At 32.6% G+C, this 25,166-nt stretch overlaps 4 protein-coding genes across 7 annotated transcripts; 2 read left to right on the top strand and 2 right to left on the bottom strand.

Annotated features, from left to right (window-relative positions):
* Positions 1 to 4,073: 4,073 nt before the first annotated feature.
* Positions 4,074 to 5,764, bottom strand: LOC111314957 (FCS-Like Zinc finger 5-like). The gene is made up of 2 exons (XM_022916575.2): positions 5,199 to 5,764; positions 4,074 to 4,409 (listed from the first exon to the last, which is right to left on the bottom strand). The coding sequence occupies exons 1-2, from the start codon at positions 5,594 to 5,596 to the stop codon at positions 4,250 to 4,252; spliced, it is 558 nt and encodes a 185-aa protein (XP_022772310.2). The 5' UTR covers positions 5,597 to 5,764; the 3' UTR covers positions 4,074 to 4,249.
* A 5,696-nt stretch (positions 5,765 to 11,460) lies between these two features.
* LOC111314956 (protein DOWNSTREAM OF FLC-like) lies at positions 11,461 to 12,834 on the top strand. Its single transcript, XM_022916574.2, has 2 exons — positions 11,461 to 11,742; positions 12,333 to 12,834. Exons 1-2 carry the CDS (start codon positions 11,589 to 11,591, stop codon positions 12,656 to 12,658), a joined length of 480 nt encoding a protein of 159 aa, XP_022772309.1. The 5' UTR covers positions 11,461 to 11,588; the 3' UTR covers positions 12,659 to 12,834.
* Positions 12,835 to 15,189: 2,355 nt separating this feature from the next.
* LOC111315590 (2,3-bisphosphoglycerate-dependent phosphoglycerate mutase 1) lies at positions 15,190 to 19,398 on the top strand. The gene is made up of 10 exons (XM_022917431.2): positions 15,190 to 15,320; positions 15,417 to 15,601; positions 16,322 to 16,584; positions 16,873 to 17,096; positions 17,321 to 17,439; positions 17,577 to 17,733; positions 17,880 to 17,981; positions 18,082 to 18,201; positions 19,009 to 19,072; positions 19,168 to 19,398. Exons 3-9 carry the CDS (start codon positions 16,323 to 16,325, stop codon positions 19,051 to 19,053), a joined length of 1,029 nt encoding a protein of 342 aa, XP_022773166.1. The 5' UTR covers positions 15,190 to 15,320; positions 15,417 to 15,601; position 16,322; the 3' UTR covers positions 19,054 to 19,072; positions 19,168 to 19,398.
* A 1,397-nt stretch (positions 19,399 to 20,795) lies between these two features.
* On the bottom strand, positions 20,796 to 25,096 carry LOC111315591 (uncharacterized). 4 transcript variants are annotated; one of them, XM_022917434.2, is made up of 6 exons: positions 24,774 to 25,096; positions 23,585 to 23,676; positions 23,280 to 23,456; positions 22,772 to 22,870; positions 22,055 to 22,297; positions 20,796 to 21,434 (listed from the first exon to the last, which is right to left on the bottom strand). In XM_022917434.2, the coding sequence occupies exons 2-6, from the start codon at positions 23,657 to 23,659 to the stop codon at positions 21,006 to 21,008; spliced, it is 1,023 nt and encodes a 340-aa protein (XP_022773169.2). In that variant the 5' UTR covers positions 23,660 to 23,676; positions 24,774 to 25,096; the 3' UTR covers positions 20,796 to 21,005. The 4 variants fall into 4 exon arrangements, with proteins under 4 accessions (XP_022773169.2, XP_022773170.2, XP_089605528.1 ...); XM_022917435.2 differs by having other exon boundaries at positions 23,585 to 23,697; positions 24,774 to 25,041; XM_089749402.1 differs by having other exon boundaries at positions 23,585 to 24,693; positions 24,774 to 24,949.
* Positions 25,097 to 25,166: the final 70 nt, after the last annotated feature.

Here is a 25,166-nt window from a genome sequence, read left to right as displayed (position 1 = left end):
AAAATAAAAATAAAACAAAACATAAAACATAAACACACACAACAATATCAAATAATCCCTTAATTCATTGGATGGTTTTCGTTGGCATTACATCTTGCATTTATCAAAATCAATAGTATCCAATGAATTTGAAGAAAGGGATTCAAATCCAACGTATCTATTTATCATTAAATAAAAAATTCATGTGCATTGGATTTTTATGATGTACAAATGTAGATTCTTGTTAAATATAAAAAGATAAAATTTTAATTTATTGAAGATTAATGAATTGGACAAATAAACAAATCTTCATTCACAAAATTCATTGGTATTAATTATTTTTGACAATGTTTGAATGTAGATGTAGGCATGGCAGGAGCGTTGGTAATAACAAAACAAAATTTTATTCCTAGTTTTCAAGCTAGGAGCTTTGAAAGAAAATTCGTAGCCAGAGAACAAAGCTCGTGGGCTTGGTTGGCTCTGACCCCACTCCACAAATTATGAACTACTTGGAGTCAGAAACACCGCACAACTGATTTTTTTTTTCTTTTATAAGTGAGTTGACGCCAGTTATCGGCGTTTGACTAAGACACATGCCCACTTGCCCAAGTGGTGTATTAATTTTAAAAACAGCTCCATTAGTGGCGGACTGATTTTTGAGGCCCATTCGTTCGTCAATATTGTCAAAAATTAAAAAATAATTTTTTTTTGATATTTTAAAAATTTTCTCATAAATATTTTTTATTAATAAAATTAATAAATTAATTAATAATTATATTTATATATTATATGTAAATACTAAAAAAAAAAAAATCTGAAATCCATGCTTCATTGTTTAGTTTAATGTAATTAAGCAATTGAGAATAAAGAAACTTTCACTAAAGGTTTTTGTGGGGAAGGTAGTCTGATTATTGTGCCATTGGTTTCCAGATTCTTAGCAGCAGGAGGAATTGGTGTAATTTGTGTCGACGACACACCCAAAAATCTCTTACAGCAAAGCAAAACAAAAACCAAAGTACCAAACCCTATTTCCCAAGCCTATGAGATGAGAAATTATAGTACATTAATCTCCCAAATGTTGTCTTATTGGATAAAATTTATATTAAATTATCTAAATGAAGTTTGTGATTTTTTTTAATAAATAATTTAATAAAAATTTAAATCGATAAATTGATAAAATTTAATGTAAAATTAATAATATATAAAAAAAATTATTTAAAATATTGATTATGATTCAAATTTGATTGATACTTATTTAACATTAAAAATTCTGTCAATATTTTTACTAAAAATATCTATTTAATAAATATATCAAAATTTATAAATTTTTTTAAAAATTTTATATACTTAATTTATGTGACGAGATTTTTTAATCTATTAATTTTGAATTTTGAATTTAGATTTTATTTACTTATTTTTAATAAAAATTTTCACTAACTGTACTTATAAAGCTTTATATAAATATTTTCCAGTCTTGTTAAGGATTAATCAAATTGCCGCTCCATATAGTCTCTAAGCCTTTATCTTCAAGAAAAGAAAAGAACATACTTTCTAAGGTATCCTACATGTATTCGATAATAATGCAAGTAATGCAATGTTTTCAACTTACTACTTATAACAGTATTATTTTAGCAGCTAGAAATGCACACACACCAGCCGAACACATAAAGTAAAAGCAAATGTATTGGTTTGCATGTATGAATGTGATTAAAAATACGAGAGTATCAAGTGATTTATATTTATAAGGGAAGAGAGTAAAGCAAAGGATATTCCGTAGAAAGGATTAGACATTATTCGATAGCTTTTACTTCTCTTCCCCAAGTGGCCAATTTGATCTAACCATTGACCCTTCAAAAGAAATTTAGCCATATCTTTTCTCACCTGTGGGTTCTACACTTTATGTGTAAATTTTATAATTTATTGATTTTAATAATAATTGCTATAGAACCCTACAAGCTCAACTTATGTAATTATATAGATCTCATGTCATGCATTGGTGTATAGCTATTTGCATACGTTTAAAAAGAGGAAATAAAATAAATTTATGATCACTAAAGTGAAAAAGATATGCAATCACCTTAAAAAGTAATATCTAATAAATTTGATTTTAATTTTAATATTTATAATTTATTTATCCTTAATTTACGACTTCCTTTATATATAAAAAGTTTAAACATATAACACGCATGCAATCACCTACCAAATTGATTAAGAATTTGTGTGTGTTACAAGAAGTATTTAAAGTTGTATTTGTTATATTTTAATATATATATATATATATATATATATACATCTTTACGCACACTAGTAGATTCATTTTTTATATGAGGATGTTCATGGATATATGTCAAATTTAAAAAATAAAAAAATTTAAAAGAAAATTTTTTCTGGACATCTTTAAAATTTTTTTTTGTGACACTTCTAAAGATTGAAATATAAGAAATTTTGAAAGAAAATTTGTTCATGAAATTTTTTTATCGATAAAATTAATAAATTTGTTCATGAAATTTTTTTATATATATTATAAGTGAATATTTTCGACAAAAAAATATTGAATCTACCGTTGCAAACAAATGCATATATACTTTTAAAAGATAAAATCTTAGAATCTCATTTAAAAGTTTAAATCTTTTTTGTAATTACCATTAAAGTTTAAGTAGTAAAAAAAACTTGGAAAAAAAAAAAGAAAATGAAGGAGTGCATGTATTGTAAAGAGTAGGTCATCTTTTTTTTTTTTTTTCAAGTTAATTTATTTTTAAACTCTCACTATTTTATTACATATTTAATTAAATAAGTTATTACGTGTTTAATTTTTTTTTAAATTTATAATTTTTAAATGTCAACTAATTTAAAAATTAATCTACGAAAATAACTTATCTGTAATTAGCAGAAAAAAAAAAAAAAGGGTATGAATAGGAAGATGGCCCTTTTGGATCGATCCCAATTGCAACTTCATCGGAGAGCCAAAGGCTATATATAGCTAAGGTATCATTTTCCGTTTTTCACCTATCATTTCCCCATTTTAGTTCCCTATTTTTTCGTTCTCTTCGCAAAATTTAGAGAAGAAAATCCAGTGGAGTAGATTTCCTCCAAAAGAGTTAAAATTAAAAAAAAAAAAAAAGAAGCCATGTGGAGCCACCAGCTGGGCCCACGTGACAAAAAAATTTGTGGGGACAATTTCTAGTTAATTGGAGTGGTCCCACATTCACTGTCCTCGAAGCAATCAAACGGCTCCCCGTCCTACATTCCAACAAATGAGTCTCTGTCCTTTGTTTCATTTTTCTTCCTTTTTGTTTATTATTATTATTTTTTCATTTTGTATTGTCCAATTTGGGACCCACGCCATGCAAAGCTGGCGTGGCCACAGATTCCCCTCTTCTCCCAAATTCCATGAGCACTACTCGTAATCGTGTCACATTAACAGAATAATCCTTTTTGGGGTATTATGAAAATTATGAACAAAATTTAATTTCACTTTTCTTTTTCTGTGAATTTATTTTCACTTCTTTAAATATGACCTCGGTAACTAATATTTTTACTTTTGTTGATGAAGTAAAAAATGTTTAGATTTTTTTATATAAAAATGATTACATTTTTAAAAACGATTGAATGAAAATTTTTTTTTGTATATTTAAGAAACTCTTAAAAAAATTATAATTACCAATGAGACCTTGATTGAATGGCAATGACGAAATTTTAAAATCTTAAAATTTTAGATTCAAGTTCATTGAATGTGAATTTGGTTATTTAATTAAATTATAATTTATTAATTAATTATTTTGTGATGTAATAATTAATTATATGAATATAATATTTGCTTATAAATTTAATTATAATATAATTAAAAAAAAAACTATAACCAGGTGTTTCCTGAATCATGATTCATGAATCAAACCTTAGAATCAATAAGAAAAAATCGAAAATTTTGAAGAATTTTTTCAAAACCAAATGAATTAAGTTTATAATGACAGCCATTCTTCTAAGACTGTGAAAAAAAGGACAATTAATGGAGATCAAAGAAATTTTGTGAATCTGTTATTTTGCTTCCATTGCTACCAAAAGATAACAAGTGATAAAAACACGCAAGGACGAAGTGCAGATTTCAATTTCTTTTTCTATAAAGTTTTTTTTTTTTTTTATTCACATGAAATAACATGTCCAAAACTTGCCACATTAATTAGCATTACAAAGTTAAACTTGCATAATATTAACTCCTAGTACGATGGAATTTGAGCTTGGTAAAATCCTTTTGGGCCACGGTGATTATTATCTATACTGCGGCAACTGTCTCGTCTTTGGTGGAGACGCCGGATCTGGTGGCGGAAGAGCCCGTGGCTTGCTTCTTGGATGCTGTCGAACATTTCTCTCTTTTTTCATCTTGGTTTATTTGATGTTGCCTGCACTCTAGGCTGCAAAATGCTCCATCACCCCTGCAACAAATAAATAACTTGCATCATGAGTCAATTGCAAAGTTAAAGCTGTAATAATTAATCAGGAAAGAGATCTATTTAACTTCGATTTTTCAACAAATTAAAGTATAAAATTCTGAATTTATTTAAATTCAAAGTTTAAATCGTTCGATTATACAATTATTTAAAAAAAAAAATGACATCCACAGAATTTGAGATTAAAGTTTCATATTTAAACTTATTCTAGATTTAGTTTATGATAAGCTAGTAACTAAAGAAGAATTATGGGATTCAATTGGCAATTACCATACAAGGTTTTAATTGTAAAGGAAGGGTGTTAATTTTGAAAAGCTGAAATTCCTTATAATTTGTAAGTTTCCAAAGAAGATTTCGAAAATATCAAAGAAATGAAGAGAAATTGAGAATAAGATGTATGCAGTAACAAATAAAGACAAGAATGGGGGAAGAGTCTGTGTAAGAAAATAACTTGAAATTCCTTCCTATGTCCAAACAAAAAAATCATTGGCAAAAAGAAAAATTAAAATGGAAAATAAAACAAAAACTCCCTATATCAAATTGTCTTTGAGAAAGAGAAATCCAAAGAAGCCTAAGAACAAAAAAAAAATTGAGTAATGAAAAAAAATATTTTAAACCAGACAATTAAAAGTTCCTGACAACAACAATCTAGACTTGGTCTAGAATTTTCTTTCTTATTAAAATTTTCTCAATTAATTTACCAAAAATATACCAATAAAAAAAGAAAAGAGAAAGGGGGAGATAGGAGGATCGTTTGAGGGAAAAAATTAATACCTATACATGTAGATATCACGGCCAGGAACAAGGCGACGTCTGCAAAGACCGCAAGACCTTAAGAAATGAGGGGTTTCCATAAATTCAACTGAGTGCTTTCTATGAACTCTGGGTGATACCGTCGCCAACAACCGTTGATCTAACCCTTCAAGGCTGCTACCACCACCATCACCAGCAACAGAAGCTGCTGCTGCACCACCACCACCATTAGCCTGCATCTGAGGACCCCCAAAGCCACCAAGAAGGCCAGCAGCAGCCAGCTGTTTCTGGTAGTTGTCAAAAAGGTTATGTGGACCAGACGATGGAGCTTCAGCGTTGCTTGTGTTTAGATCAAAAGTGATCTCTGTCATGCTTGTTGTTCTCTTCATTGGTGGCCTAGGCCTCTTCCCTAGCAACATCTTACTTATCTTCTTCTTCTTCCTTTTTTTTCCTCTACGGTACTCCTCGAAAGGTCTCCAAGGAAAAGCTTGACAGAGCTGAGAAAGTAAGAGAGAAACAATAGAGGAGTGAAGAAGAAAGGGAGATGGGGCAGATAAAAGAAGAACCAGAAACCGAGGAATTAATCTGAGCCGTTCATTCTTTTTGTTTTTCATTTCCTTTTCTTGTTTTGGGTGTTTGCGTCATACATGGAAAACCCAGGTCATACTATGTACTATTAAATTTAATAATACGTATTTCGCCAATGACAGCAGTCAATTTCTATTACTTTTAACTGCCAATTATTTGTTGACATGTCATTTTTCCTATTTGGTTGGGGCCTCCTCAAATCAGTAAGTCATAAAATAATTTATTGCAGCAATGTTAGACAAAATGATTACCATATATAAGGAATGTAATCATTACATAGCCAATTAAGGAAGAAAACTTATTTTGAGAAAAGTAGTATTTTAATTTTCTTAGCAAAATTTACACTTAATTTTGTGAAATTTTAAGAAATTTTAACAGGATGCAAAATCATATGCTCTGTACCAGCTGAAGTCTAACAAATGCTCTCTCTCCCAGTATATTGACTCTTCATTGAAATGGTCATTTGTTTCAACTTCCAATGCCAGAGAGGCTGCTGCTTTCTGCCCACGATATCATAATCTCTGGCCTCTGCTAGATATCTGTATGTTAGTTGTACACTGTCTATAATTTATTTCGAGAAAGTACGTCTCATGGACGCTGCAGGTGGGAAGTAAAATTCTTCATTATTTTAGTCGTAAATTGTGTTTTCACTTTTTAACTTATCCATGCCTTGTTTGCACTTTGCAGACTGTTTCCCTTCTGCCAATGTTACTTCCACCCAAGCCTGCTCGACCACCACGTCGGCCTGCTCTGTTCCGTCAAGTAAAACTTCGACCATATATCCTCCAAAACCCCTGCCATCCGCTATGAGACAGGTCCTCCTATAGCTTCCATCACCGACTACAAACACAGGAAAGAAAAGAAGTAAAAAAAAAAAAAGAATTAAGACAAAACTCTCAATAGAAAAATATTAGACTCTAACAATATAACAATATTGATATAATTTTTTTAAAAGAATGCTTAGACAAAATTATACATTAATATTATGCAACTCAGTGATTTACAGCATCCGTGACAGTGACAAGAAATGCGTTCATGAAGTGGAAAGTTGGGGATCTGCGTAGGCTGGATTATGAGAACATTTTTCTTAAAGCATTTGGTTCTTTTATTGTGGAGAGAATATGCCAGACCCAGAAATTTGTAAAAGAAGTAGTGTATATTCTTGTAGCATATATATATATATATAACTTTTTATCATGGTAGGATAACTGTTTTTGCTTCAAATCGAGATTTCCAGCACCTAGTTTTGAAGATATATAATATATATAATATATATATATCAGTTTGGGGAAGCATATGAAATATTTAAATAAGATTTTGACTGGATATTTGGCTTCCAAGACACAGTTGAAATCTTCAACAGTAGTTTCACACTATATTTAATTTAGAGTTTGATATTATATGGAGTCCTTTCCACTCTTTCTTTCAAAAGGAAAATATTATTCTCAGCATTTGTAACATGGTTGGCATTGTTTTCTTTTAAAGTGAACCCACTTTTTCTTCAACATGATGACCTATGAAAGAGATGGAAAGTGACACAGAAAGAGGACATGAAACAAAATTATAAGAATCCACCCATCCTGGTTTTGTGAAGCACAATGAAATGTGAGCGTGCAAAGTGCCAACTCTGCCTCTCCCAAAATGCTGATTGTTTGTTGGTTTTTAAGTTTTTAAGTAAAAAGGGCTTCACTGCTTTGAGACCTGAGGGTTTAATTTAATCAAAGGTCAGAGTTTTCTGCAAGCACTAATTTAGTACTTCTTTTCCACTTTCTTCAAAGAAAATAGGAAAAGGCTGTACTAATGTATTTTGATATCTTAGCATGAAGATCTTCCTTGTCTCTCCCTGCCTACCAAGCACATAAATAGTCTTTATATGAAAGATCATACAATAAGAATTATTGCACTTAGTATTAATTGATTTTAAATTAATATCATTTTAAAATTTACAAAAACATTTTGAGGTTCAAACTAAAATGATGATTAAAAAAACATTTGTGAAAATTTTTTTTTTCTGAGATTCTAATTGCGGTAGAAGAATATGGATCAAAATGAAATTCAATGTACTACTCAAATTAGTTTTTAGGAATCCAAATATAAAGATAATAACGGTTCAATCTGATTCAGATTTAATTTGATTTTTTTTAATATTATATACTATTATAAAAAATTAAAATTCGATCTAAATCTGAACTAAATCTTCATTTGAGTTGAACTAAATTAAATTAAAATTTATTGATTTAGTTTTATTTGATTTACCAGTTTTTAATTTTTTATATATTATTTTAATATAAAATTTAATATATTTAAATAAATTTTGATACAAAATTATTATTTTTATTTTATAAAAATTTAAAAAATATATAAAAATTAAAAATATATATATAATTCGATTTAATTCGATTTTTTTTTGTTTTTGACATTTCGATTTGAAATCTGATTCGAACTTAATATATATATTTAATATATGAATTTAATTCAAATCAAATAAAAAAAATTCTCACTAAATTAAATATTACGATTGCGAATCAATTTTTGAAAAACTTTTTTTTAATGTAATGCCAAAAGCTCACCCTTTGCGGAGCACATTACAAACATCATGTCTTGAGAGGCAGTAAACTTGGTCGGAATAAATTTGCTGAATATTAGGCTGACATGCAGCCTGCTAAGTGATAAAATGATTTGGACCTTTGAGCAAGAGAGAGATTGATTCATGGCTCAGTTAAAAAGAGGTTTTCCCGTTTTCTGTACATTTCCCAATTCTCTGCTACCATGCCTTTCCAATGCAGAAAAATATCTAATGGATGAATCAAAGATAATGATTGCTAGATGCAGCGATTACTTTGAACTGAGGAGTTTGCTTCTGGGGTTTGAACACATTTTAATTAGTGGTCCATATACTTGACTTGAGAAACAACACATGTGAACAGCTCAGTTGAAGTTGAGATATCAATATTTGTGTTACAAATTCTTGTTTGCTTAATAGTTTTGCCAGTGAAATTGTTAAGCAACTTGTGAGCTACGTTTACTCTGTCTCTAGCGGGCGATGATATGTTCGCAGGGCGTCGTCACTTGCTTCTACAACAATGATCAATTATTGTTTGGCACCCATCATTACAGAAACAAAAATCTACACATTTTCTTCGATATGTCTCTTCCTTTTCTTTTTTTTTTTCAACTTTTTAAAAACCTCTTTATCTTATATGCCACCCGATGTTATATCAAAATGTTAAAAAATATATATAATTTAAATTTTATAAAAATTATATATGAATTTGATAAAAATAAAAAAAATTATTTTCATATTTTATATGTATTAAACATAAAATAAATAAATAACTATTATCATATTTATCGGTTTTAAACAATTAACGAGTAATTAACATTGAAGAAGAAAACCTTTACCATAATTACATGGTATTGTTTTAAGCTATGAATATAATCTCCAGTAGTAGGGCGCCCAAGAACAAAACAAAATATCTTCATTAAATCATAGAATGCAGGTCCTACAGTACTAGGGATATGTAGATGAAAAAATTTGACCAAAGGAAGGGAAAATCTAAGAGGTTACCGTGGGATGAGAAATAAATTTATGTTGTAAATTAATAAATGGTGTCTCCCACTGATATGGACATAGACGAAGAACCTATGATGCATTGATGTATGCATAAAAGGTTAGGATGTCACTACATTTTTCTTCCATGGATTCCACTCAAAGCTTGATGATTATTGATTTTTATTTGTGAGGTGAACAAAAAAAATGCAGTTGTGCACACCCCTAATAACGGTGGACACTGATCACAAAAATTCATACAAAAGAAACAAAAAAGTCATTTAAAATTTGTTGAATTACATATGACACTAGTAACTAGACACATTTAACCAGGTTCATGTACAACTAAATTCATGAATAACTAAATATGAATAGATAATATGAAGAAGCAGCAATTAAAAAGACTCTCCTCCATCACTGTTAGCTTTTTTGCCAATTCATCCCTGTTGTTCACCGAATTGTTTCCAGGTTCTTAAATTTATTTTTGTGACTGACTTGTGAGAATTTCAAACTTTTCCATGTCAAGTGCTTCCATTTGGATCCAGCTACGCAGTTACTGTTCTTCCTGCTAAGCCTTAAGTTGGGCCCCTTTTGTGAATCCTAATTCTCTCACTTTTTTGGATTATAGCTCACAAGAAAAGGACTTGATGACCCAAAAACATTAAAACTAACCAGAAACAAAAACGAGCACACCCACAAAACGACATGAAACATGAATTAGTGTGCTAGCTCCAAGGTACAAATTAATAAATTATGGGGACATATTGTACTCTTTATAGTGCAATTATATACCATAGAAAGAGGACCATTTTCAGCTTAGACAAAGAAGAAAAGAACAGTTGGGACCAGAATATATAGACAAAAAAAATATGTATAGAATGGTGCATGTGAAATATTTTTATTGAAAGTTTTTTGAAGAAATTAATTAAAAATGATATAAAAAAAATCAAATAAGAAGCACGTACATGTGACACTATATCTATATAAAATACTTATGTTGATGTATTTATAATTTACATGTAAACAAAGGCTATGATACCTAGGGATGGGAATTCAATCCGACCCCGGCGGGTTTCGACCCGATCCGACCCTATGAGATCGAGTTTTTTTTTTTTTTGAATTTCGGGTTTCGGGTCGGGTTGGGTAATGTTAAGAAATAATCGGGGTCGGGTCGGGTTGGGTTTTAGGCATACCCGACCCGATATTATTTAAAAAATTATTTTTTAATTAATTTTTTAATTATTTATTTATATAATAATATTTTTAAATATTTATATTTAAAAAATAATATTTTTATTAATTTCGGGTCGGGTCGGATCGGGTACGGATTATATAATATCGGGTCGGATCGGGATCGGGTATGAAAAAATAAAAAAAATTCGGGTCGGATCGGGGGTCGGGTTTATTGATGATAAAGTCGGGTCGGGTTCGGGGTGAGCAAAACCCACCCCGAACCCGACCCGATGCCAACCCTAATGATACCTATCAATTAATGGATTCAAAGCCCATGTACTCATGCTCACTGGATTTTGATGCCCCTTTTATGGAGCAGCAGAATCGGATTTTGTGATTTATTAATGTTTATATAATAGTAGTCCAGTCTCTTTCTGGGCCATAGACCAAACTCCGAAGGAAAAAAACCATCACTTTCCAGGCCTGTCTCTTTAGGAACTTGGCACTCGGCCTTAACCTTTAAGTAAAAAACCTGGATTCATTCGCCTGTTAACGGATGAACAAATGTGGACTGGCTCACGAGCGTGATTGGTGGTGGTAATCAATGAAAAATTATAATGCCGTCCCATCCCCAACTTTGCTTCCCTTGGCAACCTTCTCAAAGACACCATGTGACCAGCGGTAATTGCCAACTGCAACCAATCACGACCTCAGTTCTATCCTCTACTCTCTCCATGTCCACTCTCCCCTCAACTCTACCAATAATACCTCGCCACATCACCACACTAACCCCATCCATTAGCCAAAACACCCCTTAGGTCTTCAATATTACCAAATCAACACCATTGTTTTTACGTGGCAACCAAAAACAAGAAGTTTTACGCCTTATCCACCACACACGAAAATACTCTCTTAACGCGGCTTGGGTAAGTTCATTTATTTCAATGTTTACTTTTGTTTAATTTCCTTATGTCACTCCACTTTATCATCATTCCCTCTCTACCCTTTTTTATTTGTTGCTGAGAATTTGATCTCCAAACCGTCCTTTCCATTTCTTCATTTCTTTCTCAAGAAAAACCCAGCAAGGAGGTAGAAAAAATATGGCCAAAATATTGTTGCTCATTGCACTATGTGTGCTCCCAGCTCTGGTTAGTGCTACACGCATGGTGAAGAATCCATTGGTGGTGCAAGGACAAGTATACTGTGACCGTTGCCGTGCTGGTTTTGAAACCCCTAAAACTAGAAGCATGGCTGGTACTTTTCATTTCTGTCAGACTTCTGTGTTATCTATGTTCCTATGTCAGTTTTTGTGTGTTATGTTGGTGACATTGTTTGATCTGATGTCTTAGCTTTTGAACTGGTAGATCTGTGAAGTAGTTTCAGGTTTTTATGTTACATGAGTGCTAGTAAATAAGTAATGTATGAACCCTAAAATAATGGAAACAACCATGACTTGATGGACTGATGGTCGATTATAGTTTTTTTCACAAGGGAAAACCGCAAAGTTCAAATCTTGAAAAAACGGCAAAGAATAATTAGCCTAACAATATGAAAACTATAGGTTTTTAACTAGAATTTCAAGAACAGACCAAGAATCAGCCTTTGTTAATCAATAGGCGATTCAAAGGTGTAAATTTTAACAAAAAAAGGGGAAAGCTTTATGGTTCCAAAATGATAGCATTGCTCATAGTTTTATGAACCCAAAAATGTTGATTCATGGAGATGGAACATAGTGTTGTCGTTATCTGATTAAACTCCATTGGCTGTTGGTGTTGTGGAAACTGAATTTAGTTTCCACAAGATTGTTGCTTTGAATTTTGGTTTACTGGTAATGTGCTTTGTAGGTGCCAAGGTTAAGGTGGAATGCTCTGACAGGAAGACCGGCCAAGTTGTGTACAAGAGGGAGGGATACACCGATTCAACCGGACAATACAAGATTGTTGTGTCTGAGGATCACTTGGATGAGATCTGTGATGCTGCTCTTGTGAAGAGCTCCCAGCCCGAGTGTGCCAAAATGTCACCAGGTCGTGAACGTGCCCGTGTCATCTTGACCAACTTCAATGGCATTATATCCAGCACCCGTTATGCCAATGCCATGGGCTTCATGGTTGACGAGGCTGAAGCTGGCTGTGCTGAGATTATGAAGCTGTATCAGGAGGAAGATGAATAGAGTATGGTTTGGAGTTATTTTCAAGTCCGAATGACTAGTCAGCATATGAATATGATGTTGTCTGCTATTTGTTAATTGAATTGTTTCGTTACTTCTCTGTTTAGAGGACTTAATAACTTATTTTCTTTGAATTCTATTACTAGTATAAAAATATGCTACGGCTTCTATCTGATAAATATTTTGGGTAATTGGTGTTCTTTTTCCTTGATGAATCTACCTTAAAATAATATCCTTCTCTGCCAATGCATTTGATTTGAGCGAAAAGCAGAGAAGTCATTAGTTGTTTATTAAGTTCTGTTCTTAAGGATAAGTGTCAATGTGCCGCTGATTCTTGGGTTCGGTTTCTTAAGGTTGAGTCCCAAGCCTAGATGATATTCGCGTATGGCTCTAGCCTTGAAGATGTTCAAATTATGGGGTGGCTTGAGTGGACTAGCTAGATTAGCTACATACTGGAACCAAACGCGGCCTGCACCTGCCCCAGCCGAACCTATTGACAGCTCGAATGGTGCTAGCCAGGTTATATTTTAAGCCCATGCTTGATGGTGGCTTTGAGAGCATGGAATCGAATCCAACTAAAGGGAATGGAAATTGATTCCTTGATTAGCATATAAAATTTCTATAAGCATGGAAACAGAGGATTGCTATTCATGGTTGAATGTTGACGCCTATTTCCGTATTTTCCTCGGTTGAGATTGGCAAAGAGAAGCAAATGAATGAAAGAAAGTCGTCATATCCAATGACCAAACAAACCACTGTACAGGATGGGCTGGAACCGATGTCAACGCAATGGGCTCTAAATGTCAATTTGCGATTTTGGGCTTTGATATAATGTCAAAAATAAATAAACAATTAAAAAAAGGAGTGAAACTCAAGATAAGATAAATTTTTTTACAAGGTTAAAAAACAAATGAGATATACATTAGCTGTACGCTTGAATTTAAGTTAAACTAGTATAAGATTGAATCTACAATAAACTAGGAGATTCAATCTCAACTTTAATTAGAATAAAATTTAAAATCATATCTAGTAAATTTTTTTAATTAAATCAAATGAGATTAATTTAGTTTTTTGAATGATTTGGATAAATCAATAATTAACTTAATTTTTTTAATTGAGCATTTGAATCTTAGAAAAGGGTCAGGATTTACAAGGTAAAAGAAAATTATCCTGCCTTGGTAACCCAAGACTCCTTGATTCAATGAACCTTGAGAAAAAAAATTTATATACCAACTTCAATCGAAGCAGAGAACAATGCCTCGGCATATTCTTTCAGACGCCAGCAAAAATCATTAAAACTTGAAGTTTGTGCCGCATACCAAAAACATGAGATGACCACCCATTTTTGACCTTGGAGGAGAAAGTCAGACCTCAAATTTTGAAGGAAGAGTTGGTAGGTGTGGCTTTTGGTCTGAAAAACTTGCATCACACATAAGCACGTGCAAGATTACCAAAAGAGAAGGTGGCAGAATGGCGAAAGGAGTTAGGTGGTTTCAACTTGAGGCCTTGAAGGGTTGTTAATAATTTCTTTCCTAAGGGCTGATTTGCAAAAGTAGCAAAATATTCGGTGTATTAGTATTTAAATTTAATTTTTTTTTCATAGTTTTTGTTGGTAAACTATTTATAAATTTTAAAAATAAATTGATAAAAATTTAATAAATTCATAAATTCTAATTAAATTAACAGTTTGTTCTAATTTTGAAAATGAGATGATTTTTTTACTTTAAAATTTTTTCATACAAAAAAAAATTTAGGCTGAGGTATAATATTTTTTAAAACTTTTAATCTATTTTTAAAATTAATTTTTATCCATTTAACTTACATAATGAAGATATTAACTTCTAAATTTTATTAAATTTGCAATTTGAAAAAAAAATAAAAAAGCTAATAATTAATTTAATTGGTTATGGAATTATTGATGTTGCTTTCTATTTGTAGTCATATTCGGTGTAGATATGATCCAAATATTAAATTATCCACAGCTTGTTTTAAATCAAAGCCTTTGATACTTTCATATCTTGAAATTCAATCTCCAAAACTAAACAAATTGTATTAAAGAACTCCACAAATTGAGAACTAAATTGAGAAAATATTTTGTGGAAATAATGAACTGCTAATATGTTTTGAATCAAAGTTTGTCCATAATACAAATAATTCAAGAGTTTAAGAAATCAATAATTAGTCTAAAGATAATCATTAATTCTTATAATAATTTGAACTTTGACATTGTCCATAGTGAAAACAAAATAATAAAAACAAGTTGTATACCTCAAAGTAAAATTAAAAAAAAAAAACAAAACAAAACAAAGAATGAGGTAAAACAAATCCATAAAAATCAAATAATTTAAAACAAGATATAATATGAATATATTACGAAAATAAAATTTAAAAATAATACGATTTAAAAATTATAATGATAATTTTATATAAATTTTAAAAATAAAAATTTTATATTTTATATTTTTATATCGAATTATAATATATAATTTAAATATAAAAATTAATATAAATATTAATATTTTACGGGAATCGTTATATCTTAAAAAAACCCTATAAATTTCAGTTTTGTTACGAGAAAAAGGGTATTTGTCATTAAGCTGTTACAAACGTGACCATATCTGAAGAAAAAGAACAGAACAGAACAGCGACGACAACAACATCAACGGTTGTTCCTATTTAACCTGAGAGTTTGCATTTTTATATTATACTAAAACAACTCAAGAGTTTCCGATCTTTCAAATTTGTTTTTTTGTCTCTTCAGATTGACATGTAAAAGCTGCGAACGCTTAAATAAACTCTACCTCCTCTCCTTCTCCGTCAGCTTTTCTTGCTTTTTTTTCCGTGTAGTAAGAAATACTTCCCTTATATTCGCATTTTTCTTTGCCTCGGTTTCTTCGCGGTTGGCCTGTATAAACTCGAGGTCAGTTTTTTCGTGTACCCAACAAGGTAAACACCCTCTTTTCCCTTCGTCCGGCATTTCATTTTTGGTTTCCGGGTTGTTGTCTTTTAAGGTTGGTTTCATCTTGTTCATCAATTTTGTCTCATTTTTTGGATTGGTGTTGTCCTGAAATTTTACTATTGTTTATTTGATTTATGGAAGAAAATCCCATGTGGGTAATGTTAAACTTGAGTCTTTGATTGGGTTACACATTTGATGCTTGGATCTGTCAGATTCTTTTCAATATAGGGTATTTGCTAATCAATGTTCTTATGATCGACTTCCTGACAGCCAAAAAATTTTGTTCTTATGATCGACTTCCTGGCAGCCAAAAAATTTGTCTTTTTTTTTTTTTTTGTTTTCTCTCAAAGGAATAACTTTCCTGGTTTTTACTGATGGGGTAGTGATCCTAGAGAGGTAGATTATGTTTCCTGAAGTTGTTGCCTCTCTTTTAATGTCGTTGGAGCTTGTTAATGATCTCAATCTGCCTTAAGTCTGCTTTTAACTATTGATTTAGAATGAATAGAAATCCTTAGAGGCATAATCATAAGTAACATTTATTTGCTCTAGAATTCTTTTGCCTTACGGCAATGGACGAGCAAATGCATTATTCTTGTGCGGAACATAAGTTTGTCAAAAATGAAGACTTTCTCCTGTATATTTCTGCTTCATTTGTCAAGTTATAGAAGGTGTTCTTAGATTAGCACTTGCTTGTCTTGAATTTTCAGAATGGCCAATACTATGTTGCACCAAACAGTTGGAACTCTTCAGCTTCTCAGCGATTCTGGAACTCATTGCAAAGTTGGGAATAATTCAGTAAGGTTGCTTCCCAAAGGTTTTAAGGTGGAAGTTGGGTTCTCAGAAAGAGGGACTTATAGTTCTGGACAGAGGAAATTCAGAGTTATTCAAGCCTCAGCTTCTCAAACCTCTGTTGCTGATCCTGTTTTATCTCCCTCAAATAATGGCACCCATGAATCTCGCAAGAAATCAAGTAAGCCATACCATCCTAGACATAGTTTCATATTTAATTAGTGAATAATAGACCGATTCACTATTTTTCTTCATTATTATAAGCTCAAACCAACAGCATCTGTTTAGACTTTATTCACTAGTTATTTTAGGTAACAGAAATCCTAATTTCTCAAAATTGCGGTGGCAGACTGCAAATGCACATTGATTCCAACTGATGCAAGTGATTTGGTATTTCCGTGTAACTTGGGGAACAAAGTTGGGTTCATTTTTGGAAATCTTCTGATTATTTTCCTGATATTCATTGCAGATGAAGCAGCTTTGATACTGATTCGCCACGGTGAGTCTTTATGGAATGAGAAGAACCTGTTTACAGGTTGTGTTGATGTGCCATTAACCAAGAAGGGAGTAGAAGAGGCAATTGAAGCTGGCAAAAGAATCAGCAACATACCTGTCGACATGATATATACATCGGCACTAATTCGTGCACAGATGACTGCTATGTTAGCCATGACTCAGCACCGCCGCAAGAAGGTAACTTGAGGAAAAATAAATATTATGGTAACTAAAGTTTAGGTGCTAATGACTGCTTGGTGATACTGAGCACCTGCTTTGTCATCATTGGTCATTAATAAACTCATTGACGGGGTTAAATGGCTTTGAAGTTATTTAGAATCCCTTATTTACTTACTAAAAGTCCAGGAGAGGTGATTTTATCATTCTTTGGTTTATTAGACTGAACATTGACCTGTTGGCAGGTGCCAATTATCATGCATGATGAGAGTGAGCAAGCAAGGGCATGGAGTCAAATATACAGTGAAGACACCATAAAGCAATCAATTCCTGTTATAGCAGCTTGGCAATTGAATGAAAGAATGTAGTCACTTTTTTTCCTCTGTATCAAGAAGAATGAAGTCATATTGTTCATGCTTTTCTGATTGTCCTCTTACCGGCTGTCTCAATTTTTCTCAATCCTCTTTCATAAATGATTCATGCACTATTCTCTCTGTGCAGGTATGGAGAATTGCAAGGTCTCAATAAACAGGAAACCGCAGATAGATTTGGGAAGGAAAAAGTTCACGAGTGGCGTAGAAGTTATGATATACCTCCACCCAATGGCGAGAGTTTGGAAATGTGTGCTCAAAGAGCTGTTGCATATTTTAAAGATAATGTAACTTCTATAGCTGGCTTTATCTGATAACTAATGATTTTGATATTTTATCATTTTGTCAATCTGTAAGGCCTTAGAAAACTTTACAGATTCAAGTTATTTTATATGATTTATTTAACACAACACAACGAATATATGGTTTGCAGATTGAACCCCAACTTCTATCTGGAAAGAATGTCATGATTGCTGCCCACGGGAATTCATTAAGGTCCATTATTATGTATCTCGACAAATTAACCTCCCAGGAGGTATGACCTTTTCTTTGTTCCATTCAGGATGTTTTTAATTTTCCTTGTACTCTTGTTTTATCATTAAGGCTATATTCATTCTTTATTCTTTATGAGATAGGTTATCAGTTTAGAACTATCAACTGGGATACCCATGCTTTACATTTTTAAGGAAGGGAAGTTCATTAGGAGGGGAAGTCCAGTAGCGCCAACAGAGGCTGGAGTCTATGCTTATACTAGGGTATGCAACTTCCTCTCAGCATTATTCTTCATCTGTTATGGACCTATGTACAAGCCCATTTACTTTTTCGCTTTTATATATATGCTTTTTTGCTTCATGAAGCATGAAATTGATAGTTCAATTCAGAGTTCTAAAGTAGTTAATAGACTTTGGGAATGTTTCAATAGTCCATGCTTTATAAATTTTGGAGCATGAGGAATAGCCTTGGCACTTCTATGCAGAAAGGAAGGTATTGTCTGTATCAATGTATAGATATGGCTATCACCATCTATAAATCATGAAAGCAGCTTGGTTCTTTTGAAACATCTTATAGCTGTTCAAACTGGTCATGCACGTTAAAAATTCTTCCATCATATGGTATGTTTTCGGGAATTGCCAACTCTGTTGTCTTTTAGGTAAAAACTTTTTGGGTCATAATATTATAATAACAATCATTATCCCTTTCTCTTCTTAACATGTATCGGATACTCTTTTGCTCGAAACTAGTAGCTTATGATGCTGAAGTAAAATTCTACTTGTTTCTTGAAAACATGATTATGCTTGGAAAAATCCTGATTGACATGGAAGGAGATTTTCTGGTTGAATTCTTAGGGTTCACATTAATCTGGAAATTATTCTTTTAATAGTCTGTCTTACCCTTGGTACTGTAGGTCTCAACCTGAAAAGGAAAAAGGAGAATACTTGCAGTAGAATTAATTATTACTCTCTATATCCTCTTGCTTTGAGGGACTTATTATAACTTTTTCACTTGGAATTATTAAGCTTAATCAAGAATACTAATACCTGTACCAACTGATTTTTTTGCAGAGGTTGGCTCAATACAGGCAGAAATTAGATGAGATGTTGCATTGACATTACCTTTAAGTATTAGGTAACATCAAATTTTCGGGCTTTTATTATCACTTTCTGTGTATTAGCCCACATTCCAACTCAAATAGTTTTCCATTTTTTTTTTCTGTTTTCCAGGGGCTTCTCTTTGCATTATCAGCTACATCTATGACTGTTTTGGTTATATAATGTTGGACCAATAGCTCAGAAGGTTAGCTACCGTCCCGGTTGATTTTCATGTGGATGCGCTAACCTACTAGTTCCAAGTCCCTGCCCATGTCGTTATAATTCTGGTTAGGTGTCTCTTTCAAAGATTTTGAACATTCAAACCCTGTAACAGAAATACAGAAATAAGAAAATTTTTTGTCAGCGTTTACTGTGTTTAAAATGATTTCTGTCATTTGTCCTTTGTATTGAGAAAATATGGACTGAAAATTTGCTTTCTTATCGAATTCTTAGTATTTTCTGTCATTGTAACAAGTTGATTAAAAGCCAACAATTTTCGTTTAAAATCAACCTTATTGATGGTGACTGCTGGATGATAGCAAGAAGGAAACAAAGTCTAATGCCTCAATTCTAGTCATTGGGTTAAATACTTATCTAAGCAGTTAGATACTTTTGTGTCCTCATATTGCATATTCTCTCAAAATATTTTCAAATGAAAACATGAAATTGATGCATTAAATCGGAGCAGATTTTGTTGCCATAGCCAAATAGGGATGGACGAGCCGAGACAAAGCTTAATTGATCATATGGTGCTTTCTGGATGTAGATGATATCTATATAGACGGATATATAACGTTTAATTCTTATATATATATTGTATAATGAAGTACTGCATGAGTGATATATAAGAATCCAAATCTATGGAACCACTCGTGTTATGGTCTTATGTTCTTCATGTAGCAGTCAGACCGAATGACCACTTTGCCAACTGCAAAGGGCTACAAGCCCACGTAACCCTTAAAACTGGCCTATAGTTTGGGCACAATGAGCTCTTAATATCTATGGTCCTGCTAGTGCAAGGCTAAGGCCCCTTCCAGAGAGTGAACTGGCCCTTGGGTGGGGTTGGGGCTATTTATTTAAGCCTTTGTTTCCCACGTGAAGGTGAAAACCAGTTGTACATTCAACAATCTGTTAGTAAAATATTACCTTTTTAAATTGAATAATCAAAATTTAAGATAATCTCAATATATATATATATATAAAGTAATTCGACAACCTTAGTAGCTTAATAATAACTAGGGATATGCATTATTGCATCCATATTTGAAGTAAATCTTTATGTCAAATATTAAAACATTAAGAATATGTTTGGTACATAAAATTATAATAAAATAAGATAAAATGATATTATAAATAAGATTATATTAAATAATATCATCCTATCTTGTGTTTGATATATACAAGGATTAAGATAAAATTATTTATTTATTAGTCAAGATTATCATTTCTCAAAGTTTATACAATTTAGATTATTGATATAATTTTTAAAGATATAATAAGATATTTAAGTTCAATCCCATAAATTAAAAATAATCTTCTACTTTGGGAGGATTGAATCATTCTATACCAATAAGATGATTAATCCTCCTTTTAACTTACCCCTTTTCTCTAAATACAAAATAAACATAATATAAGATGATTATCATCTTATCCTATCCATCATCCTATGTACCAAATATGAACTAAGTTCTTAGCCTATGCTGCAAAAACTTTCAAGCTAGTCAGTTCTAAAATAGATCAAAGAGTAAACTTGAAAAGGATAAAACAAAACAAGTTCTTATCAAATACATTAAATTAACTGAACGGGGAAATCCATTCGACAGAAAAGTTCAAAAGGTCAACGATACAAATTGAGGAGCTTTACTTCATATTTCTCAACTAAAACAGTAAAACAGTTAGCATGGCCGCAGACAGTCAGATCATCGTACCTTATTACCTCAACCACGACAGGTTCAAGCTTTGAGTGTCCTCTATCTCTCGTGAACTTCACTAGAGCCATTATCACTGCCCTCAGCAACCAAGACACTTTTATTGGGAGAGAGGCCTTTTGAATCTGAAACATGACTCGGGGAACCGCCTACCTTGCCATTGTCAGAAGCATCAGAATCAGAGTCTAGATTGATAGAATTCAAATCAATGGGAGATTTTGGCATGGGTTCTGGTGGAGCTGCTGATTGAGGATTTCCACTTGTCCAAAATGTGGGTATCCTCTTGTCGTCTTCCTTCATCCTCTCAGCATACTGGTTGATGTTGAAACCTGAATCATCATTTCCGCCAAATGCAGACTCCAGCTTCTCCACATCAAAAAGATCCTCCATTATTTTCTTGGTATTGAGATCATCAGAGTAAACAAATTTTACTTTGTTTTGAGTCTTGGGCTCTAGAAATGGTTTGACCACCTGCGAAGGAACAAACTCCCAAATATCAGTTTAACCACACAAATAAAGCATACACTAACATGATAACAACACAAGTGGATGTCCGTAATATAACACAACTACAGAACAAAACAAAACAAAAAATGGCATTGAACACCAACCAGAGATATCTCAAGGCCAGACATAATCAGTAATGTAAAATAAGGGGAGGGACATTGCAATGACAAGAGAATCAATACCAAAAAAAGCTTGCAAAGAGCTGGATCTATACGCTGGAGTAAATTTTAAATTGCAGATTTATATTGACATGAAAAACAATTTATATAGAAAAGCAACCAGAGTGCTGAAATGTTTCAACTAGCCTTGGCTGAAAACCAAAAGGAAACACATAACTTAAGGAATCATAAAAGTAGTAATCAGGATCCCTTCAAATCTGCAAAATCTCTGACTTAGAACCATGTATCCAAATTCCATATAAAAATATAAGCCATCGCACATGCTTAAACATAGATTACTGTGCACTGTGCATAATTATTTATGCATATTTCTGAGAGACATACTAAGAACCTCACGGATATAATTTTATGTTCTTAAAAAAAAGCAGGAGAAAAAGAAGAGGAAAGATGGTTAAACTGGGTTACCGCCCAGAATGGTTCGAAGAACTTGGGTGGATTGTATAATATTGCCACGCCTAGACGTTCTGGATAATGCTCTTGTAAAACATGTGCTGTTTCCCGTGTCACCTTCACTGATATATGTGACATGTTGAAACCATTGAAATCGATCAACCAGACCATCTGCTCCTGGTCTGGTGGAAGATTTAAAATTGCATTCTCCATACAATAAACCAAATACCTAATCTGTCCTTTTGTTGATTTTGAGTTCTGCAGTCAAAACAAACTTAATTAAGTTATCAAAGCTAACCAATTCGAAGCTAAGTAGTGTGCTTTTGAAACTTGAATCTCAATGGCTGATATGATCCCAAGAAAATGGAAAAAAAAAAAACAAGTTTTCTTTTTTCTTTTCACTCATAGTTGCTTCATGGTCAACTTTTACAATAATACAAACTTACTAATCCATAAGACAGTCAAACATGTCAACCGCCTAAATTACTAATGGCTTAAGAGGTAGTGGAAAATCCTATTATTGGGACAAAACGGGACACAGCCATGACCAAAAATCTTAAACTGATTGGGATATATCTTATATATACATCTTTTGTTTCTTTATTTTTTCTCTGATGTAGGATAATCTTCACACATGAACTCTAACACCTTTCACCCAAAATTGTTTCAACTTTTATGTAGTACTGGATTTACAAATTGCACAGATATAGAGGTACTGATGTCAGGTGGAACCTGGAAACTAGGTCTCATGACAAGAACTGTTCTTCCATGCTTGTCTATATAATTTGATCTGTAGATCTTCCCTGTCTCAGCTTCATGAGCAACCTCTTCCTACATAATACAAAAAGAACAACCTTGTAAAAACACCACATGGAAAAAGAAAAAAGTTTGACCTGAACCAGCTATTTATCACACAAAAGGACAATGGTTGACCTGCCAAGTGACCAGAGTTCAGCCCTAATAAGTATATTGGACTCGGGTTACTCTCTAAGGGTTAAATCCAGAGGACTTAAGTTCCTAATTCAATGAACCATTCTGAGTGCATGAAAACAAATGCAAAAGAATGCAACTGCTAAGAAAGATCATCAGGCCATTGATTGTCAATTTCCTAGTACCTCAAATTTCAAATAAAATGGAAAACCTGTTACAAGCATACGGAAAAGGTCAAAAATCCTGCAGCCATTTGGTACTTCCTATTCGAAACTACAGAGAATTCATAGGAGAACGAATTGTAGCATACCCAGCGAATCTCTTCTGGTTTGTATTCTGCTCTCCATTTTAAGGTTTCTTTCAGCATTTTAGTTGCCTTTTTGGCATTCCAGTTTCGTGCCCTTAAATATCTTGCGATGGCTGCATCAGAACAATAAATGGCCAACTTCTCAGGTAATGGTCCTATCAACCTTCTTATCTCACTAATCTGCAAATATCAAAAGGTTTGAAAGCTTTACTCTCCACAACATCCAAGTAGCTTTTGCTTGCTTCAACTCTCGAAATCTATGATAGGTCAGAAACTTGGAATAGGGGGATCATATAAACAGAAGATACCTTTGCCTGCTGCTCTTCAGTTGTTAGAGACTTCTCATAGCCATTTGAAGAGGATTTCTTTAAACCCGCACTCATAGTTTAATAGATGTCTCCTGTATGTTAACAGTGAAATACTGCAGAATTATATTATCATCAATCTGAGTGTCACAACATCTACATTTTGTGTTTCAATTCAAGTGCAAGCTTGTGTAAGAAAAGGCAGAACACCAAAACCATTATCTTATTTTCAGTAGAAAATGAGAAATTGCATAACTTCTCCCACTAAAGCTGAATAAAACTTATCGTATTGCACTTTTTGGTATACATGAAAAGTGAATTCAAAATTATCAAATATGTTGAGGCCTTAGCATATATTTATATGTCGCTTCACCATATAGGTTTGTCAATCCTGTCTTAAGTAACTATTCATAACAAAAGTTAGCATCAGACTGCTCTTTAGTACAGCTTTTCTACATCAGTTTCTTTTTTTTTTTTTTTTCCCTTTTACTTCCTTTAAGAAAACCATCTCTGTCAGAGTGTGAAATAGCTGATCAGATTGCAGTTCTCTTGCCAGAGATAGACAAATTGAACCATTTTTAGTTTATTTTCTTCTTTTCTTTCCCTTTTAATTGAATCCAGGAATTGTTCTGCAAGTTCTCCTTTGGATCATAGTAATTTCTACCATCATAGGAAACAAGATTATCGAAATTAGTGAATGATCTGTTTGATCAACCGACTTTAACCACACTTTACGTCAAAGTGGACTGCAACGATGTAAAACCAGATTACAAACCCAAAAACGTTGGGACGTTGTATGAGCTAAACAACTGCTATAGCAAGACATAACCACCTAGATATTACTATAGAATTCGATCCATATTAACATAAACTTTGCTTAATTACACCCCAACCCCTTTTTCTTCTGTTGGTCCAACAACACAACAAACCAAAGAAGAAAATAATTAATGTCGCAAAGAAGTCCGCATCTGGGATTGAAAAATTCAACTAAAACATTTCCAACCAAACATGGGCATAGGGTCCAAATCACATTAACTTCACTTTGGAGACAAATTTAACCCATAGATTGTTTTCCGAACGGCGTAATATAAATGAAAAAGAATAGAAAATTTCTGCAGTCCAAAGTAAACAAGATGTCAAGATCCAAAGACCAAAAAGTAAGATGTATTTATGGTAAAAACGAGCAACTAACCTGACAGATTCAAGGAATAATGGAATGAGGAATGGATCTTCAAAAGGCAAACCAAGAGAGACAACTTCGGGGGGTGCAAACTCAGATGGTAAAAATCATAGAGAAAGGGTCAACCCCTGAAAGGGTATCCCTTAAAAATAGGAATAGTGAGGTTGGATGATTGCTTGGATTGTTTTGATGGAATATTACTTGGATCAACCCATATGCAATCAAGAAACCGGGAAAATTGGGTTTCCTTTAACCCTCCCTTTTTTTTTTTTTTGGTTTTATTCTATGGTTTTGGCTGGTGCATTTGTTTTCTACCTTTTAGAGAATGGCTGTCCAAATTAGTAGAATTTTTATTATTTTTATGGTTTTGGACTTTGGCACACCAAAGTAGAATTTGGGGCCCTT

Source organism: Durio zibethinus, chromosome 20, assembly GCF_047325235.1.
Source record: "Durio zibethinus cultivar Kanyao isolate XHJ-2024 chromosome 20, ASM4732523v1, whole genome shotgun sequence".
Lineage (NCBI taxonomy): Eukaryota > Viridiplantae > Streptophyta > Magnoliopsida > Malvales > Malvaceae > Durio > Durio zibethinus.
This window is presented reverse-complemented; position numbering and strand designations above follow the sequence as displayed.

Excerpts from the sequence above, each read along its gene's own strand:
- LOC111314957 (XM_022916575.2), bottom strand. The coding sequence starts at position 5,596 with ATGTTGCTAGGGAAGAGGCCTAGGCCACCAATGAAGAGAACAACAAGC. Across the intron at positions 4,410-5,198 it reads CGTGATATCTACATGTATAG|GGGTGATGGAGCATTTTGCA; the intron begins GTATTAATTTTT and ends TATTTGTTGCAG.
- LOC111314956 (XM_022916574.2), top strand. The coding sequence starts at position 11,589 with ATGGCCAAAATATTGTTGCTCATTGCACTATGTGTGCTCCCAGCTCTG. Across the intron at positions 11,743-12,332 it reads TAAAACTAGAAGCATGGCTG|GTGCCAAGGTTAAGGTGGAA; the intron begins GTACTTTTCATT and ends TGTGCTTTGTAG.
- LOC111315590 (XM_022917431.2), top strand. The coding sequence starts at position 16,323 with ATGGCCAATACTATGTTGCACCAAACAGTTGGAACTCTTCAGCTTCTC. Across the intron at positions 16,585-16,872 it reads TGAATCTCGCAAGAAATCAA|ATGAAGCAGCTTTGATACTG; the intron begins GTAAGCCATACC and ends TATTCATTGCAG. Across the intron at positions 18,202-19,008 it reads GAGTCTATGCTTATACTAGG|AGGTTGGCTCAATACAGGCA; the intron begins GTATGCAACTTC and ends ATTTTTTTGCAG.
- LOC111315591 (XM_022917434.2), bottom strand. The coding sequence starts at position 23,659 with ATGAGTGCGGGTTTAAAGAAATCCTCTTCAAATGGCTATGAGAAGTCT. Across the intron at positions 22,298-22,771 it reads TCATGAGACCTAGTTTCCAG|AACTCAAAATCAACAAAAGG; the intron begins GTTCCACCTGAC and ends TTTTGACTGCAG. Across the intron at positions 21,435-22,054 it reads TCTTCGAACCATTCTGGGCG|GTGGTCAAACCATTTCTAGA; the intron begins GTAACCCAGTTT and ends GTTCCTTCGCAG.